The sequence below is a fragment of the Hyaena hyaena genome, unplaced genomic scaffold (genome assembly GCF_003009895.1).
Source record: "Hyaena hyaena isolate Hyena2069 unplaced genomic scaffold, ASM300989v1 scaffold_986, whole genome shotgun sequence".
Lineage (NCBI taxonomy): Eukaryota > Metazoa > Chordata > Mammalia > Carnivora > Hyaenidae > Hyaena > Hyaena hyaena.
The window spans coordinates 643655-663118 of NW_024081620.1; the positions used below are offsets into that span (position 1 = coordinate 643655).

The following is a 19464-nucleotide window of genomic DNA, read 5'->3' on the forward strand; positions in this document are numbered from 1 at the left end:
TGGGTATAGAGTTCTCTAGGCATGGTAGCCCTAGGTGTATTCTGGGTTGGTCTGATCAGCGATTCCCAGGGAAGGAACTTGCCAGGCAGGTTAAGACAAAAACAAAACCAAAATATTAGTTATCAGCCTGGTTGGGAGGAATCTCACCTCTCAAAACAACAAAATCTTACAAAACACGATGAATTTCAAACCATCATAGAAAGTCTCCTTCATGGCCCTTGTGAATTTTATCAGACACTATGTTTACACTATGGTGAGAGACTTGTAGCAGCAGGAACGGGTTTTCATTTTAAGTGTGTGTGTAGGGGGGAGGAAATTGATAGAATCTATTTGTCATCAGGAGAGACTACCTTTAAAAAATCAATGCCACAATGTCATTTTATACATATGTCAAAGGCAAGGAAAGATGATCTGCTGTCTCAGGTGTCCATCTGGCTGTGTCCTGATTGAAGAAAAAGAATTCAGGAACTACCAGGGGTCCATGAAATAGAACAGAAACAGAACTAGTGGGAGTGGCCCTTGAAGTTCTTAGGTTTCTATGTTCAGAGTAAAGATTACTCTCCCCACAAAACGATCGTTGATGACATCATTTATGATGCCCTTGCCCTTCAGTTGGCACTGCACAGGCACCGCCTGGTTCTTCACCACGTCTGTAAAGTGCATGGCCACCAGTGGGGAGGTGTAGTTAACCTGTAGGCGGAAGAACAATGAATCCTAAGTGTGAGGAGAGGACGGAACGGGGGTGGGTCACAGGATGGAAGGGATTGGATATTCAGTGCAGGATGGGATAACCCTTTGCAAAGGGAACCGAGTAAACCCCATGATGCCAAGTCACAGATAGCTAAAGCCAATGACATGCTCGCTCTGCTCTGGGAGAATCACACATTTCTCTTGTAAGTCACTGTCAGATGTCTGACTGTCTTCTGGGGAAAACCAATTCTGCCTCTGTGTGATATGATTTCCTGGATATCAGACCATAAGTCAAAGCAGAACTAGTATCTTTCAAACCGCTGTGCCAGAGATGAAGCCTCACTGTATGACCCACAACCACTGCCCGGAGGCTTCAACTGGGAGGAGCAAGCAAGTGTGATTATTTAGGCACAGCTGAGCGCAACAACAGTGATTTGTCTGCTTCCAGCTCAGCTCAAATTAGCAATGTGTGTTGGACAAGTCTGTGTCTCTCTCTGAACCCTAATTTCTCCATCTGTAAACTGAAGGAGTTAGACCAGACCACATCTGAGATTCCTTCAGATACGGAAAGCAGTGGTTGTACTGGGAATTGGTAGAGAGGCTGCTGGTCTTGGCCGGCAGCTATTCTTCCCGCTGTTACTACACGCTGCCTCCTAACTCTCGTAGATACCAGACAGCCCTTCCTTTATCTCTGAGCCCTTTCCAACAGCAAAGACTGAAAAGGATACAGGCTTACGTGAGTCAGTTTGCCATAGTAAGGGTAGTAGCGAAGGTCAAAAGAAGCCGATTCTGGGTAGTAATTGATGGATCGGATGTCATTTTCATCACCTCTCTGTAAGTAAGAGCAGGTATATGTGGGATGCTGGTTCCCTCAGTGGGTTAGAGCCTGAGCTCAAGTGGCCTGTGCCCCAGGTGAAATCACGGTGTGACCCACAACCAACTGTCCCAGGAAGACTCATGAAAGCAGAACAGGCCATAGCTTACCCCAGAGTATTTCCAGAAAGAGTTTGTGCTTTGGTTTTCAGTTCAGAGACTACTGAATGGAAGGCCTGGACTGGGGAGGCCCAAGGTGCTCCATACGGTTCTGCTCTGGCTCCTAGGGGACCCAGCCAGAGGGCTCCGAAGGGCTTGCCCTAGCTGCTGCTGCTCCGGCAAAAGAGCCTACCATGCCAGGCCCTCTCTAAAGAACTCATACTGGGCCTGGCACCTGGTCTTGGACCTTGAGGCAGGCTTAAGTTAGAGCATGTCTAGATGATCCTACTGCACGATGACTTGTACACCGTGGGCTTGGTTCTATGGGATGGCACACCAGGTGCACAGGGACCTGACGCATAGGGGACCTGACGCATAGGGACACAGCCCAGAGTCTGGCCCACCTAAATTCATGTCTCTGACCACATTCTCTGCTTAAGTACAGCAGGATGTCAGGATGATAAGCAAGAGGGGAGCCGTGCAGGAAATGATTAAATAAACAAGTCTACCGTCATCATAACATGTCAGGTAGGGGACTGACCCTCCTGCTTATGCCTTAGGCTTGCCCTAAATAGCAGAGGTCTGGGGACTGATAAGGGACAAACAGTGCATCACCACCAGCACATAACTCACGGGATTCATGTGATTACTTCTGTCAATATAGTGTAATCGTTCATAGTATAAGCCTTAATTCATTCTAGTAATTACCTTATCCTGCTTGATTTCCACAAGTGGATGTGAATTTCGACCCATATTGATTACTATACAATGTATAAAGACTTAATATTTCTTGTTTTCTTTTTAAAGGACAATTCTCAGCAAGAGTCCGTGTAAGTTGAAAAATAAATGGCTTCCACTAGGGAACCATAAACAAGATTCAATCCACTTAATAGGCTAGTTTAGGACTGAGTTAGTCTTTGTGATTTAGTTACACATTCTTCTAAAAAGCAATGAAATTCATTTTTTGGTGTGTAGTCTGTGGAATCAGCTCCAATAGTTTGTAGTCACAGCTCACAAGTGTGTGTATTTACACATACTCATGTATGTGTCCACAGAATGAATGTCCTTCCTACCTTGTTCACCCAGCAAACCCCTGCCTGACCTTTCAAAACTCATCTGCAGGGGTGCCTGGGTAGCTCGATCTGTTAAGCGTCCAACTCTTGACTTTGGCTCAGGTCATGATCTCATGGTTCGTGAATTCAAGCCCCACATTGGGATTCTCTCTCCCTCTCTCTCTGCCCCTGCCCTGCTTGCACTTTCTCAAAATAAATAAATAAATAAACTAAAAAAAAAAAACCCTCATCTTCAGTGTCACCACCTCCCATGTGGAACTAAACTTTCCCTCTTCAATTTCCCCACGGCAGCTGTAATATGCGATTGCCCTGACTTCGGAGACAGAGTCATATTTATCTTGGCACCCCCAGCACCTAGCAAAGTACCTGGTATATTACAAGTGATCGATAAGTTCTTGCTGAATACATGCTGCCTTCTGCTGCTTTCTGATCTGCCACCGTCCAACCTGGAGCTTTGAACTGTGTCTCTAGTACTGAGAATGGGATTATCTGACTTCACACATCAGCTCCTGCAACTGTCCAGGGCTGCGGGTGCAGTCGATGTTATGAAATCGGAGGGAGCGACTGCTTCCGGTCTGAGAAGCAAAACCAAGATCTAGGGCCATTTCCTACAAAGGAGCTAATTGGCGCAGATGAGATAGGAGTTAATGGTCCCTCGAAGGACAGTTAATTAGCATATTAATGGAGTTCTTTTTCTACTTCCCTTGTAGTCATTTGTTATTGCAACACCCAGCGCCACTGGTCATTGCTGCAAAAAGTGAAATTCTGTTTTAAAAGCAAGGACTAATGACTCTAATGAAAGCTGTTTGTTTAGGTCAAAGAAACAAGTAATTAGAGGTAAAAGCAAAAGTGTAAACAGAATTCCAATTAATGACGTGGCACATTGTCGTTCCCTGCTGTGGCCCTTAGCTGAGGCTCATTCTTTGGCTTTCACAGGTATATATCAGCACACACACACATACACACACACACACACACACGCGCGCCCACGCTACACACACAAGCACACATAAATTGAACGCTTTCTGGCAGGAGGGAGGCCTGAAGGTACTAAAGGGAGGTAGTTATGAAAAGATTAACACTTTCCCTAACCCACAGCCAATCTTCCACAGTGAAGCCCTTGAAGGGATGAACCATCTTTTTGCATAAAATAGATGTGCTAACAGTACCTATTCAACAAGGCACCTTAGGGGCACCCGGTTGGCCCAGTCAGTTAAGGTTAAACGTCTGACTTTGGCTCAGGTCATGATCTCGAGGTTCGTTCGTGAGATCGAGCCCCGCATCAGGCTCTGTGCTGACAGTGCAGAGCCTGCTCGGGATTCTCTGTCTCCCTCTCTTGCTGCCCCTGTCCCGCACATGCTCTCTCTCCCAAAATGAATAAATAAACTTAAAAAAAAAAAAGGCACTTTACCTGAACTTTGCAGGAAACCTTCACAGGATCTCCAAGCTCAGGACGGAAGCCTACAATCTATCGAAAGAAAAACCAGCGTTGTTTATATACACACACACACACACACAACAGATCTGACAATAAAAAATGGGGCTTTTCTTAATCGCCCTTAAGCCATCCCTTCCTTAGACATAAAGTTTGTCTATTTTGCCCTCTCAGGAATGTTACAGAAAGCAAAGAATGCAAAATATCTTCAGAACTGCGCAGCTTGGCTTGCCCCTAGTTGTGTTTGTGACTGATGTTCATACGATGGTAATTGCAGCAAGATAATCCTGAAGATGTAAAGACATTTCTGGTTTTAAGAGGGGTGTGCCTGGGTAAGGCTCTGCCCCACCTAAGGCATGGCAGGAGAGGAGGAAAATGAATTTCTTATATAAGAATTGTCCCCCCACATCATGTCAGTCCCCTGTTCCAAACAGCTCAAGACCTCATTACTACTGATAGAGGGCATCAAAGGGCAGGTTGGGGGTGGGGGAGATAAGCGGAAATAGGAAGTGTTCAGGGAGAAAAAGCTATTATTGCTTGATAGGTTGGTCCAGTTGTTTGTATTACTGATGTTGTCAGTAAAAATGGCCAAACTTGCCATGTGTGAAGACAGAGCCCAAGAGAAATGGAGTGGCCAGAGCCCTCCTACCCAGCTCATCCACTCATCATCGCTGGAGTATCAAGGGCCAATATACCCGGTTCATCTTCAGAAGGATGCAGGGCTGTCCAGTAGAGTAGCCAAAAGTAGGGTCCTCCAAGCCAGAGCAGTTCTTCAGGAAAGAGCGCTTAAACTGGCAGGCCTTCTTGTCTTCATCCTCGTTGCCATCTTGGATGAAGTACTGCCCCGGGGGACAATCCACATTCATTTCCTCTTGAAGACTGTCATTGTAACCTAGAGCATGTGCGTGGGTGGCAAAGGGTCGCATTAGATGGGTGCTACAGGGGAAGGCCATGCTTTCAGTAGCCCTCCCCTAGTTTCCTTTCTCCAACTTGCTGGTGTGCCTCTGAAAGGCCAGTCTGGCCCAGGCTCTGTGAGCAGGCATCCGTTCCCCGGGGACTTTCATCAGCAACATCTCTCCAGGAAGCCTTTTGGGCTAGTCCCCTCGGCCCACTCTGATTGCTTTTCATTGCCTCAGAACTTTGGAATATCTACCTCTGGGTCATGTATCGGTCACCTTATAACTTCTCTCTATTCTTCATTATTTCTTTTCAGCTATGGCAAAGTATAAACTTGGAGGACAGCCTCTTCTTCGGGAAGAGGAATAGGCACACAGTGGACAGATCTTGGAAGAGGGACTGAATCATGGCATGGCATGGCTTATATAAGGGAGCGAAGCTCTTGGGTTAACTCTCTTTAAGTTCAATCTGGGAACCATCTCCCTTTGAGGTCCATAAGACGCACCTGGTGCAAGAGGATGAGACGTGTGTGTTGTGGGACAGGAGGAAAGGAGAGGAAGAAGAGAGGGAGGAAGAACAAGAGATAACATCCCTTACAGAGGGAAGTTAGCACTGCAAAATAGCTTAGGTTGCAGGACACAAATCAGGGGCCTCTGGGTGGCTCAGTCGGTTAAGCATCAGACTCTTTTTATTTCTTTTTATTTATTTTTAAATGTTTTATTTATTTCTAGGAGAGAGAGAGAGAGAGAGAGAGACAGCGTGGGCAGGGAGGGTCAGAGAGAGAGGGAGTCACAGACTGAAACAGGCTCCAGGCTCCGAGCTGGCAGTCAGCACAGAGCCCGACGCGGGGCTCGAACCCACGAACTGCGAGATCATGACCTATGCGAAAGTCGGACGCTTAACCGACTGAGCCACCCAGGCGCCCCCAGACTCTTTCTTTTTAAAAATTGTTTTGTGTTTAGTTATTTTTGAGAGAAAGACAGAGCATGAACAGGGGAGGGGCAGAGAGACAGGGAGACACAGAATCCAAAGCAGGGTCCAGGCTCTGAGCTGTCAGCACAGAGCACAATGCGAGGCTCGAACTCAAGATCTGTGAGCTCATGACCTGAGCCAAAGTCACACGCTTAACAGACTGAACCATCCAGGTGCCCCAGCATTGGACTCTTGATTTCGGTTCATGAGTTAGAGCCCCCGTGGCGCTCTGCACTGACAGAGGGGCCTCCTTGGGATTCTGTCTCTCCCTCTCTCTCCTCTCTGTGCCCCTAGCACACGCACACTCTCTCTCAAAGTAAATAAACTTTCAGAAAAGAAAAAGAAAGACAAAAACCAACAATAACCATAGCGTCTCCACTGAGAGGGTAAGATCTTATCTATTGAGGCACTGAGTAGTTCATGTCCCTTTACATTGGATGGAACATAACATGTGTGCAAGGCATACACATTAGGGAGGGAGCTAAAAGGGGCTGTTTGTGAGCTCACTCTTTGGCCTACCTGATGCCATGGAACTGGGCTTTGGAAATTACTGCATTATTTCCAGTTTAGTTTTAAATGATGGAGTCCAGTTAGTCCTGTTAGATCCAGCTTCTTCACACTCATGTTCCCAGTAGCTTAGTTTGTTTTTTTTTTAAGATTTATTTTTTATTCTTGAGAGACAAAGTGCAAGTGCAAGTAGAGGAGGGGGCAGAGTGAGAGAGGGAGAGAGAGAATCCCAGGCAGGCTCCACACTGCCAGTGCAGAGCCCGACACAGGGCTCGAACCCACAAACTGTGAGATCATGACCTGAGCTGAATTCTGATGCTTAACCGACTGAACCACCCAGGTACCCCTCCAGTAGTCTTGTTTTTCAGAAGAGACTGTGTACCTGTGATCTACTTGTGGTAAAACTTCAAATGTCCTGCTGGGTTTTCATCTGGACAGGTTGTGACTTGGGTTTAATATTATTAAGGAGCAACTGGGAATTTAAAAATCTATTCCAATTATGGTTAAGCCTTTATTTTGCCTTTGACAAAGCTACATTAGATTCAAGGTTTTGTTTTAATCTTTTTTTTTTTTTAGAACAAGTACTATGTTCAAATAATAAGTTTCTAAATAGAAGCTCCAATCACATGCTTATTGTTCCTCTTGAGGTAGTTCCATTAAAAATAATGTGACATGGGCATGACCTTTGTTGCAAAATCCCAGTCCTCCTGGGAATGAAATCGATACTCTGGGATGTCTATTTCAGAGATGTGTCCCTTTTAAGTAGGGCATGTTATCTACCCTTAGGAACTAAAAACCCAATGCTTTCCCTAATGTTCTCCATCTCTGTCCTCAGGTCGGAACTGGTATTTCTCCATCTATTAGCTTCTCGGGGGGATTTCCTCAGCAGAGACTCTGGCAACACACTTGCGATATCTTACAAGCATTTCAAAAGAAAAGAAGATATTGCACTGGCTAAGATGCCCAAAACATTTTTTTTGAGCTCAGAAAGGAGCTCTATTGGACTCAGAGAGGAACCAGCCACCCTCATTTTACAAGCGCAAGATCTGAAACTCAGACTTATCCAAAATGACACTGAGCATGAAGCTGAGTTTCTAACTCCTGGTCATAAGGCAGCAGCAAAGAATTATGAAAAGCAGTATTTCTCAATCTTTAAAGTTCATACAGATCACCTGTGGATCTTGTTCAAGTGTAGATCCTGATCCAACAGGTCTGGGGCGGGGCCTGAGAGCCTGGCTCTGCAGCAAATCCCCAGGTGATGCCGGTGCTGCGGGTCCTGGATCAAACTTTGAGTAGCAAGGGAGTCAAAACCACGGATGCGGGTTTAAACACTGGTTCAGCTGCCAGAAGACTTTTTATCACGTTATTTCCTTTTTCTTTAAAAAAAATTTTTTTAATGTTTGTTTCTTTTTGAGAGAAAGAGAGAGAGGGAACAGGGGAGGGGCAGAGAGAGAGAGAGAGAGAGAGAGAAATCCAGACAAGGCTTCAGGCTCTGAGCTATCAGTACAGAGCCCAATGGAAGGCTTGAACTCACGGACCAGACTGCAAGATCATGACCTGAGCCGAAGTTGGACGCTTAACCCACTGAGCCACACAGGTCTCCCTTTGCTTCCCCTTTTGTAAACTGGAGACTCTAGATTCTGCTATGCAGAGTGAAGGTTAAATGACAAAATTTATGCATGTACATAACATTTCCCACCACATAAAAGATTGGTTTTCTCCTAATTCAGTGCACATTCTACCACTCCCTATCCCTACCTGCTTTGGCCAGGAAGGGACAACCAGACCGATCCAACTGGCTTTTTGCCACAAATAATTGGTGCAGCAAGCTAAACCCACCAGGGCTCCTCTTTGATAGCTGGTCAATAACAGTCTGTGTGCTCTGTGTTGAACCTTCACCAAATTGCTACCTCAGTTTTCACACTTTGGAAGGGCTTCTCCAAAAAACCACTCATTTGTCCCCAGAAGTGAATCTGATGATGCTATAGACATAGCCATCTTGAAAACACTTGTTATCAAAATACTGGAGTGACTGTCACCCAGAGAGATTCTTCCTCTAACTCCCTGTTGGGATGTTATTAAACGGAGACCCTTGCTCTCTTCCTTCAAGATGGCCGATCTCCAAGAAATGAATTCCCTTCCCTTGGGAAAGTAGAGGGGGCAGGGGTCTTCTCGTTCAGGAAAACACCCTTCTTTTCTCAACATTACTCCCATCTCGAATTATCTTTCATTATTACGCCACCTGGATGTGCCCAGGACATAACTAGGTGCCCTAGACTGTTCAAGAAAAGAAAAGAAGGTCTCTGCCCCAATGAACTTAGCAGAGTGCTGGAGAGTTGGCTTATATGCTTTCAAGGCAACATACGATCTCAAAGGAGAGCGGTTTTGACTGTATGTGCAGTCGCTGAGGGGAATGCAAGGTAAGGAAAAACCAGGATGGGCTGGGGTTTCTAAGAGTGTGATTTCTGGTGAATCGTGAATTTTGAATCCCCACCCCATCATCTTTCCAAGGAGATGTCCCCCCTTCAGAAGAACTTACTTACCCTGGAGAAAGCCATTTAGGCTAATGACATAATGCTGCCAGGTGTCAGGTTCAGAAACGTTGAAGTTGAAGTTAAGGCTATGGGCGAAGGGTCTGATCATGACTCCTGGCAATGAAAACAGGTCTTGGATATATTAACCCATTCTTGGGATAACTTTTTTTGTATTGATTTCCATGAAACCTTTACACCCTCCCCCCACCCCCAGGCAATCAAAGTAAAAAGGACTGTAATTTGCCAAATACCGTTTTACTTTTACTCTTAATAATTGAATCCCTAAGTCATTACCAGGAAGAGCCAAAGTTAATTGAGGCTGAGCATGCTGTGGAGGCAGGTTTCTGTCCAGCAAGTTCGGATAGCACAGGGCACTTGGGCACTCACCAGGAGGCTTCACCCTCTCAGTGAAGGTCGGCATGTAAGGACTGATGGTCAGAAATAGTGTGTACATGCAGAGGGTGATCACAGCAGCCAGGGAGGCATAGAAGAAGAAGTAAATGACTAAGATCAGGCCTGCAGAACAATCAGAGAGGGGAGTGGTCAGTGCTTGCCAACAGACCCCGACTCCTCACTCAAACTCGTGAGCCAGAACCAACCTAAACACATTGGGATGGCTTTTTGTTTGTTTGTTTGTTTCATATTCCCCAGATTCAGTATGTCCTTGGCTTATTCAGATGTCACCAATTTGGAGTTCGTGCGAATTGTGTCAGAGGCCTGATCACAGTGTACCTTTACAGCATCTCCGATGGAAGGGCTTGCTGAGCAGACAACGACCATGGGCAAGATCACAGAGTTGAATGTACTGCAGAGGGCAAATTGCTTGGGAGTCCTCTGGGCAACTGTTGATGTCCTAAGTATAAATCGTTCTTCGCTAGTCATTAAAGCAGGTGCCCTGAAGAGTCCTAGCAGCTTGGTTCCAGTGATTATATGTATTTGCAAGTGATGAAAACAGCTTTTCTTTTCACATAGCCTATAATTCAAACTTTTGATTAATTTCCATTGGACTTGCCTCTAATCAAGGCAAAGTGAGGCTTCACCCTTCTTGTTTCAAATCTTACGCATGTTTAGCAAATGTTTAAGTGGCTCGGCTTTTCAAAAGGAACAAGGACGGGAAGGGAAGGAGGAAGAAACTGTACTTACTGACTGACACTTGCTACCTCAAAGCGATACCTGTGAACCTGGGCATCGGACAGAACCTCTCTGTAACTCCAACTCCTCACAGGTAAAACGGGAATAAGTTCAGCACCTAACCTCATAGACTGATCTACATGCCTAACAATACCTGAAATTCTGCTTTTCCTTACATCCTATCCTGACCTGACCATTTCCTAGCTGTTTAGCCTTGGACATGCCGTTCACCTCCCTGGGCCTCAATTTCCTTGTCTGTAAAACGAGGACAGTAACAGTGCTTACTTCTTAGCATTGAAAGATGCATATAAATAGCAGAGCACAGAGCCTAGCAGATACCCAGTGCTCTTTATTTTTTTTAATGTTTATTTATTTTTGAGAGAGAGACAGAGCATGAGTGGGGGAAGAGCAGAGGGAGAGAGGGGGACACAGAATTTGAAGCAGGCTGTAGGCTCTGAGCTGTCAGAACAGAGCTCTATGTGGGGGTCGAACCCACAAACCATGAGATCATGACCTAAGCCGAACCATGATGCTTAACTGACTGAGCCACCCAGGTGCCCCTACCCAGTGCTCTTTAAATGGCAGCCCTCACCATTGTTATTATTAATATTATTATTGCTGTAGGACCAGAAGCACAGTTGTGTGAATCCCTCCTCTGTGGCCGGTATTGGGATTAGGTTTGCCCCCAGTCAAGGCAGCCCCCAGTGAGGTGAATGAGCATGAGACTGCAGCTGAGAAGCTCTTTTCAAGTCTCCTTGGGGCTCTCCCAGCTATGGTTCTGCTCATAGCAGTGACATGATGTTGGAACTACAGATTTGAACTGAATCATGAACCAGAAACTTGGAGCACATCACGTAACTTTGCTGTACCCAAAACTGAATCCAAATATTAATTTTTAAATCGAACCATGAACCAGATAAAATTAACCAAAAAAAAAAAAAAAAGAAAAGAAAAGAGGGGGAGTAGAGAGGAAGAGAGTACATAGATCCTTAGTAACCCAACTGGAAATGGAACCTTGATGTTTTATAAGATGAACTGAAGTAGAACGGGGACATAAGCGCATGGATTCAGCTGGAGTCCCTGGAGAGGACAGGGTAGCACCTGTGTGATACTGGGCTACTGTCCATTGGCTGCCCTAATGGCATGTGCCCTGTGTCTTCGTCTCCATTCCTCAACCCCCATCCCCATCCTGGGAATGGGCCAATGGCTGGACCATCCTGGGGGACTAGAAGACTCAGTTTCATGAACGAAGGGAAAGCAATAGAATACAGGTACATTCCCGTGAAAGTAAGCTTCTGTCTTGCCTAGGATGTGTGGCTAGGAAGCTGTAGATGGGACGATGGCACTAGCTGTGAGTCCCCTGAGCCTTTCCCAGGAGTCTGTGCACTGAAGTCTGCCATAGGCTAAGCTAACACAGCTTCCTGCCCACCCACCCTTGTCCGCACCAAGGAAAACCAAGCACCATACCCAACAGAGCCCATTGGTCCCTCCAACTTTTTCTGCTCTGGATGTCCAAGTTTTACTTGGGCCACTCCTCTAGGTAATCCAGGATTCTCGCCTGAATGCTTTCCCCAAGCCTGTATAGACGTGGATATCTTGGATACAGTAGGTTCTGGTGATCCGGATTCTTTACCCCTCCCACCAAAACATCCCATCAAAAACACCTGAGACCCTACCCATCAGGGCCTTGCTCATCACTACAGTTCACGAAGACTGTGGTGTTCTGGCAAGAGAATGAACCCCCATGCTCATCTGACCTGGGTTTGAATCCCAGTGCTGCCACTTATTGACTGCGGGACTTTAGATAAGTTACTTACCCTCTCTAAGCCTCAGTTTCTGCATCTGTAAAATGGGGATAATAATATTACTACCTCATACGGTTCTTGTCAGTATCCAATAAAATAACATATAGTTCCTAAAAACAGAGGTTGCCCAGCTACCAAAGGAAAAACCCAGAATATAATCCTAGGCTGAGTGAATATGTTGGTCATGTTGATGTGCAGGCTGGGATAGGGTTAGTAAATGCTCAGGTGGGCATCTAGTTTTCAAGCAAGAAGACAGCAAAGCATATGCTTGGTGGTCTGGGCATGAACATCACCATTTGCCCATGGCCCAGGCGGAGCCCAATAGCAGAAGCCTGAGTTCCCGGACTCTCCTGTCCTGCTGTCCAAAGGCCTGGATCTGGCCTGCCATGCAGAGTCCCCACCACCCATTATCTTCCCTGGGCACTTGAAACTTTCTCCCTCATCACTCTTTCTTGGCCTGTGGGTTATCCTCCACAGGAGCAGTTTGGATCAGCTCATCTGGTGAAGTTCCAAAGGCTGGCTGTTGAGGGGTTCAAGCACGGCTCCCTCTCCCAGAATCACACTTGCACTTCACAGCCTGTTTTTCCAGTCTTCTTTAGGCAAAGGAGAAACAGCTGTGCCCTCTTTCGAGTGAGGGTCCAGCATTTGTCTGCAGCTTCCAGAATGTTGGAATGTTCCTTGAATGGCACATTTGTTCCAGTTGAGAGTTTGAGGGGTGGGCAGGGGTGGGGCTGGGAACTGAGGAGGGGTGAAGGGAGGTGGGTGTGGCTCAGAGTGCCACACCTGCTATTCCTGATTCCAGGAAGGAAGGCTGGCAGAACCGAGCTGAATTAGAAATGTGAAGGAGGAGGGAGAGAATTCTCAGCCAGAGGGGCCTTTAGAAGACATGACCATCTAGCAACCTAGACCCTGGGTGCTAGGGGACTCATTTCATCTGCAGAGTCATCTATTTTGCTCTTCTGTGGGTTAACTGAGTTCCAAACCAGCAACAGTCCTGTTTCTGGGCTGAGAGTGTGGCAAGTGTGAATTTTACCCCAGGCTAAATCTCCCGAGAAGGCTCAGCATTCATAGTTCAAGAGGTGAGTAGGGCCCTGGAAGAGGAGCCTGGGGAAGCTGTGAGATGCAAGCGGTGGCAGTGTGTGGTGCAGAGACAAAAAGCTAAGAAATGCAATTCTGATGTTGATCAAGCATGACAGGGGCTCAGCCTTCATCGCTGGAAACGATCCCTTTAAACCTGATTTCTCTGTGGAAAGCTCCATGGGAGCACAAGGCACCCACAGGCTGGGGCCCAGGGCGGGCATCCTGGCTTTCCTTCTCTAACATCACTAGGTGAAATGATGAGATCTTATAAACCCTTGGTCAAGTCAGCAGGGACTTGGGGCTCATGTCCTAGAAATGATCTTCTGTGCAGTACAGTTGAACAATGTGGGGTCAGGGGCAGTAGTCCCATGCAGTCGAAAATCTGTGTATGGCTTTTGACTCTCCCCAAAACCTTTACTACTAAGAGTCTCATGTTGACCAGATGCCTTACCAATAACATCGGTAGTCAATTAACACCTATTTTGTATGCTACCTGTGTTATATACTGTCTTCTTCCAATAAAGTAAGCTAGAGGAAAGAAAATCTTAACAAAGGGAAAATGCATTTACAGTGCTGGCCTGTACTTCTCGGAAAACACAAAAACAAAAACAAAAATAGCCCTGCGTGGACCCGCGCAGGTCAAACCTGTGTTGTTCAACGGTCAACCGCACCTTCAACTTTCCAATTTTAACATCTCATTGGAGCCTTGGGCCAATCAAGTGAGAGAGACAAGGTAGGGATCACTTCCTTCATTTGGCAGGTGAGGAAATGGAGGCTCAGAGAGGGTGGATGATGAACCCGCAGTCACACAGATAGTGACAGAGCTGGGACTTTAAAAAAAATCTGTGCTTTTTCAACTCATCCTTTCTCTCTGCATCGTGAATGAAGTTGAGCCCATCATTGGATTTCAGCTCCACAAACTAGTGTGTTTACCTACTTGGAGTTTCTTCTGACGGGACCTGCCCACATCCAGGCATGACCATAGGCACTGAGCCCTTTACATGAAATCTAAGAGAAGTTTGCAGACAAGCCCATCCAACGTGTGGTAAAGGAGTCCTGGACACCAAGCCAAAAGCAAAGGACACCCGACTGGGGCATGGGGACGACTGGGACTTACTCCAACTCTGACCTGTTCGGGCCAGAGACATCCTTTTCTCCGGGTCCCACAGGTATTCGCTTACGGTCTGCAATTTCTGCCACCAGGCATTGCCTGTTGGTGGACCCTGACCCTCTTCCTCCTCCTTTTCCTCTTCTATCTCCTCCTCTTCTGCCTCCTGTCCTTCTTCCTCCTCCTCCTCCTCCTCCAAATCGGGCACCACCATCCCACGAGCCTCTTCTTCAGCTTCTTCCTCTTCATCTGCCAAGTAGTTCTGGTTCACCTCATCCTGATCGTCCTGGAATGGTCACAAAACACAATCCCCTTTGTGAAAAAAACAAAAAACTTCCAGTGGCACATCCTACCAGCCGAAAAGAAATGGAAAACAGGGCACCTTGTGGTTCAGTTGGTTAAGCGTCTGACTCTGGACATCCACTCAGGTCATTATCTCACAGTTTATGAGTTTGAGCCCTGTGCTGGGTTCTGCACTGGCTCCACGGAGCCTGCTTGGGATTCTCTCTCTCTGCCCCTCCCTGCTCACTTTCTCTTTTAGAATAAATAAATAAGCTTTAAAATGTTTAAACTGTTTTAAAAATTAAAAAAAATAAATGGAAAATGATTCAATATTTGGAGATGTTTTGAATTTCCACTTCCCCCATTCACATATCTGTTGTTACAGAGGCACGTTTTCCTTCTCTCTGTTCATTGGGAGGAAATATTCCTTCTCTGGCCCATTTTTGACCCAATATTCTTTCCGCAGAGGTGTAAGTTTTATTCTCACCTTCACACCTTTGGGCGCTTCCCCTAGGACTACTTATGTCACTACTCTGTCCTGGGGCCTCGGCCTCCCGCTTCACTTTGTCTGGGTTTTCAGGGCGGAGCTGAGTTCAACACTGGAGGAGGGAGTCCTTTTATTTATTTGTTGTATTTTTAATTTATTTTTTAAGATTTTTATTTTTAAGTCATCTCTGCATACAACATGGGACTCGAACTCACAACCCCAAGCTCAAGAATGGCATGCTCCCCCTGCACCAGCCAGGCACCCCAAGGATGGAGTCATTTTAGACACTTGAGTCGTGATGGCAAATTCTGAGTCTAAGCCAGCTCTACTCTCAATCCTGTACCCTTGCGGATGCTCAACCTTACCAACCCAAGTTATGCCAAAAAGTAGCCTCGGACAGGACAGCAGGAGGACAGGCCAGCTGCTGTGCCCATCCCCAAAACTTAGACTCCCTTCCCAGCAGAAGAACGTAAGGGTTTATTTGTTGCTTCTCTGACTGTTGCCTGAGCTGGAACCTCTTCCTGCCTTAAGCTGGTTGAACATAGACTACCTGAGGGTCAGATCTTCAATGGATACTTCCTTGGTCTCCCCCACCCCCCACCCCCGCACCCCATACCCCTAGGCAAAAATCTGGGCACTTCGTGAAGTGCTCAGCACATATTTGTTGATTGACTGATTGCAGCCATTGAGATCTGAAATTTTAATCTTCTCTGAGTGGTTCTAAGAAAATTAAACAAAAAACAAAAAACAAAAAAAAGAGAGAGACCCAGACGTCACCAACGGTATTTCAAATGCCTCCCAGCCATGGGCGGGAGAGTTGGATCTTTGCTCTCTGTGGCTCTGCCAAGCTCACTGCGGCAGCAGAAAATGAGGCCACCCTCCCTTCTCTCTTGCCGTCCAAATCTGAAGGGTGGTTGGGCCCGTGCACCTGTTGGGGTTGGATGTGTCAAATGATAGAGGCCAGGGGCTCCATGCCGCCCCCTCCCTGACTGATTCCTCAAGGGCCATTTAGAGGACACTCAGCTAAAAATGCTGCCATTAGTTGCAGGGGGCAGGGGGGTGGGGACTCGGAAAATCAGATTGTTCAGAATCAGTAAAAGTGACACAGAATGACAAGGCTCTGCTCTTGGCATTCAGTCTGCCTGGCGCTGTCTAGCTCCTGATTATAAGCACTCTTGAATTGCTCTCTGATTTGTTCAAATGGACAGCTTCGTCTCATACCCTGTATCAGGATTGACGGGGACCTTGAAGATCCCCTTGTCCATCAGAGGCCCAGAGAGGGGACTGGATGTAGCTAAAGCCACACAGCAAGTGTGTGATAGAGTTGACAATCTCAGAACCTATGTCTTGCTACCCTGGACGATGACGTTTCTCCTCTGTCACACCGAGGACAAGTGCCTAGAGGTGGGTAACAGATTTGTGGACCACAATAATGTGTTAGATTCTGTGTTCCCAAGAGATTGGAGGTGCTCATAATCAAGGATTTCTGACTCTAACATGGACTCAGTATTGAATGAATAAATGTTCTTTAATCTTTCACTTGTGTGTGAACACAGGTACACATCTGGCCTCCCAAACTAAATTCTGAGCACCCAGGGGGCAGAGTCAGTATTTTCTTTAATTTTTGTTTATTTTTTAAAATATTTACTTATTTTTGAGAGAGAGTGAGAGAGCAAGGGAGGGGCAGAGAGAGAGGCAGACACAGAATCTTGAAGCAGGCTCCAGGCTCTGAGCTGTCAGCACAGAGCCCGACGCGGGGATCGAACTCATGGACCCTGAGATCATGACCTGGGCTGAAGTCTGACGCTTAACTGACTGAGCCCCCACCAGGGGTCCCCAGAGTCAGTATTTTCTAACTCCTGGATGGCCCTCCACAGTGCGGAGCCCACAGCTGGGTGACCGGTGGGTACTGAACAAATGCTGGACCCTGGGGGAACTGCTCTCACAGAGCCTGCCACCCTAACCACAGCAGCCCTGGGCACTGTGGTGGGTAGCCATCATGGCCTCCTGCGACTGGGAACTTCGGAGAATTTGAGGTGCGACAGTTCATTGCGGAGGGATTTATAGCACCTTTATATTTTCTGAACAGCTTCCTTTTTCCCTCCACGTTGCCTGTGTGCCTGCCCTCCACCTCCACTCCACGGAGGAGGCAGCTGGCCTTGGCCTCAGCCTGATCTTATTTGTAGATATGAGCTTTCATGATAATCCCATTAAAGACGGCTTGTCATTAAAGCTTTAACCTCCCGGGAAGAATTAATCTTCTCAGAGCTAATTTCCCCCAAGGCTCTCACACTGCCTGAGCCTCAGGAACCTCAAATATCTTTTTTTCCTCCCCTCTGCTTCCAGGTGGAGGAGAACCTCACATGGCGCAAGAGGGGCCCTTGTGTGCAGTGAACTGTTTAACAGAATCCTGTAGGGACGCCTTTGGTGATGAGAGGGTCTGTTTTTGTCAGTTTCCTAAAGTGGAATATAGTGGTGGGTGTGTGCTGGGGCCATTCTGCTGCCCTAAAAGGGAAGAGTCTGAAGGGCAGAGGGCGGCTCCATTTTGAGCACTCTAAATATATAAACATAAAAACATATAAACAAACAGTATGACCCAAAGGATAAATTTGTGCCCTGCATTGAGTAACACCCCGTCAACATTTGAATGGTTGGTTGCTTTTAAATGGGAAATTAGCATACGGTTATTCACTGCGGTCAAAGAGTTTCTTTTTAAATTTGATCAAGTATTCCCTATAAAGGGAATATCCTTCCTCTTACTAAAGAGGAAGATCCCCTGATGCATCTAAAATCAAGGATGTCTCTGGTGCACTTGACAGAGAATTAAAATTATCCACAACATTTTAGCAACATTCCCTAGAAAAAAAGCCAGGGAAGGAAGAGTTATAAATGCCCTGCAGATCAGGACCACTCTGAAAGCTGGGAGGGACTTTGGAAATGGGAAAAGAAAGCTTCCACACGGTGTGGCTGAAAAGTTAAGGGAAGCCCTCTGTAGGTTGATAGGGGGTTAGAAGGATTCGTGTTTTCCTCTGCTGGCTGTTGACAGTCTTTACTTAAATCCCTGGTTATATAAGCGGCCATTTCCAAAGAAAAATGGATTAAGCTTTGTTTCCTCCTGGGGCTCTGATCACAGCCCTCTCCAGGGGAGATTTCAGACTACACTCCCCCCACCCCCAAAAAAGTACTGCGTGGGGCATATATTAACGATTTATAGCAAAGTAAATGCAAAGAAACTCTGGATTCAAAGAAATCTGTAATGCACCCTGGAGATAAATGGCAACTGGAGAGAGGCGTGTGTGTACACGTGTGCATGTGCCTGCGCATGTGCGTGTGTGTGTGTGTGTGTTGGGCAGGGTGGGGTGGCAGGCAGGGTGGCGATGATTGGTGGAGGATCAGGGGGTGAGGGTGTCGCACACGGCACATATAATAGAGAGAGCACAAGATTGGAAGCCGGGAAACTTGCATTCTCACTGTGGCTCTCCTGCTACCTTGCAGGTCACTCGTGTGCTCTGAGCTCCAGCAGCCTCCCTTCCATACTGAGGGCTTCGGGAGACATGAAGTCTAAGATTACTCCCAGCTCCTAGCTGCGATTCTGCGACTTTAGCGCTAGTTTGGAATTTCTGCTTTAGAAAAAGAGCAGCTGGGTTCCTAAGAAGCTCCCACCCAAAAGGACCAAGACAGCTGGGTGGGCAGTGTCTGCAGTTTCCTCTTCCCCTTCCCCTCTCCCCTGGCTGAATTTCCTGCTATGGGATGAAATCTCTACTCTCAGACCCCAAAAATCTGCTTAAATTCTAGACTCCCCCTTCCCCCAGTGTTAGAAGGCTGCTTCTTCTCTGGCATCCTTCCCTTCCCTTATCTTTGTTCCCCAGGAAGAGGGGCTTCCTCCTTCAGTGCAGCAATGTAGGGTTCAGTGAGGGGCCAGGAGTCATTGCTTGGTCTTGAAATTATAAGCTTGCACAAACCTCTCTGTTCCTGCCCATGCTGAGAAGCAGCCATAAGCCAAGATCTACGCACCCCACAACCCCACTAACAAGGGACAGCGAAAATAGGTTGCTCCCTGGGACTCACAAGTCTGTAGCGATAACCGTAAGGAGAGGCCGGAGCCCTTCTGGACCGGAGCTGCCTTCTCATGGCTGGTCAGTGGGCAAAGACGCGGCAGGCAAGGGGGCGAGAGTTCGGAGCTTCTGCTGGTACAGGAGACACTGGTTGCTGGGAACACTGGGCGCCTAGTAAAAGTGAACCCTCCTGGCATGAGCCCTTCCCCAAAATAATCTAACATGCCCCTCTCTCATTGGTTGGCCCATTCCCTGAATCAAAGGAAAGCCCTTCTGGAAAAGCAAGCTCATCATCACAGGGAGGGGGGGGTTGATATTCTGGGTCACGAGGATGAGCAATTCCCATCCCCCTCACCTCATGCCTCTACCCGCCCTCTGGTCTCCTCTAGCACCCGAGATACTACGGGCCCCATGGAAAGCTTAGGTCTTGCTCTTC

The 19464-nt window shown here is 47.0% G+C and overlaps 1 protein-coding gene across 2 annotated transcripts; it reads right to left on the bottom strand.

Annotated features, from left to right (window-relative positions):
- Positions 1 to 528: 528 nt before the first annotated feature.
- ATP1B4 (ATPase Na+/K+ transporting family member beta 4) lies at positions 529 to 19104 on the bottom strand. 2 transcript variants are annotated; one of them, XM_039221465.1, is made up of 8 exons: positions 19042 to 19104; positions 14226 to 14490; positions 9468 to 9596; positions 9090 to 9194; positions 4866 to 5062; positions 4147 to 4203; positions 1427 to 1522; positions 529 to 690 (listed from the first exon to the last, which is right to left on the bottom strand). In XM_039221465.1, exons 1-8 carry the CDS (start codon positions 19102 to 19104, stop codon positions 529 to 531), a joined length of 1074 nt encoding a protein of 357 aa, XP_039077396.1. The 2 variants fall into 2 exon arrangements, with proteins under 2 accessions (XP_039077396.1, XP_039077395.1); XM_039221464.1 differs by having other exon boundaries at positions 14214 to 14490.
- Positions 19105 to 19464: the final 360 nt, after the last annotated feature.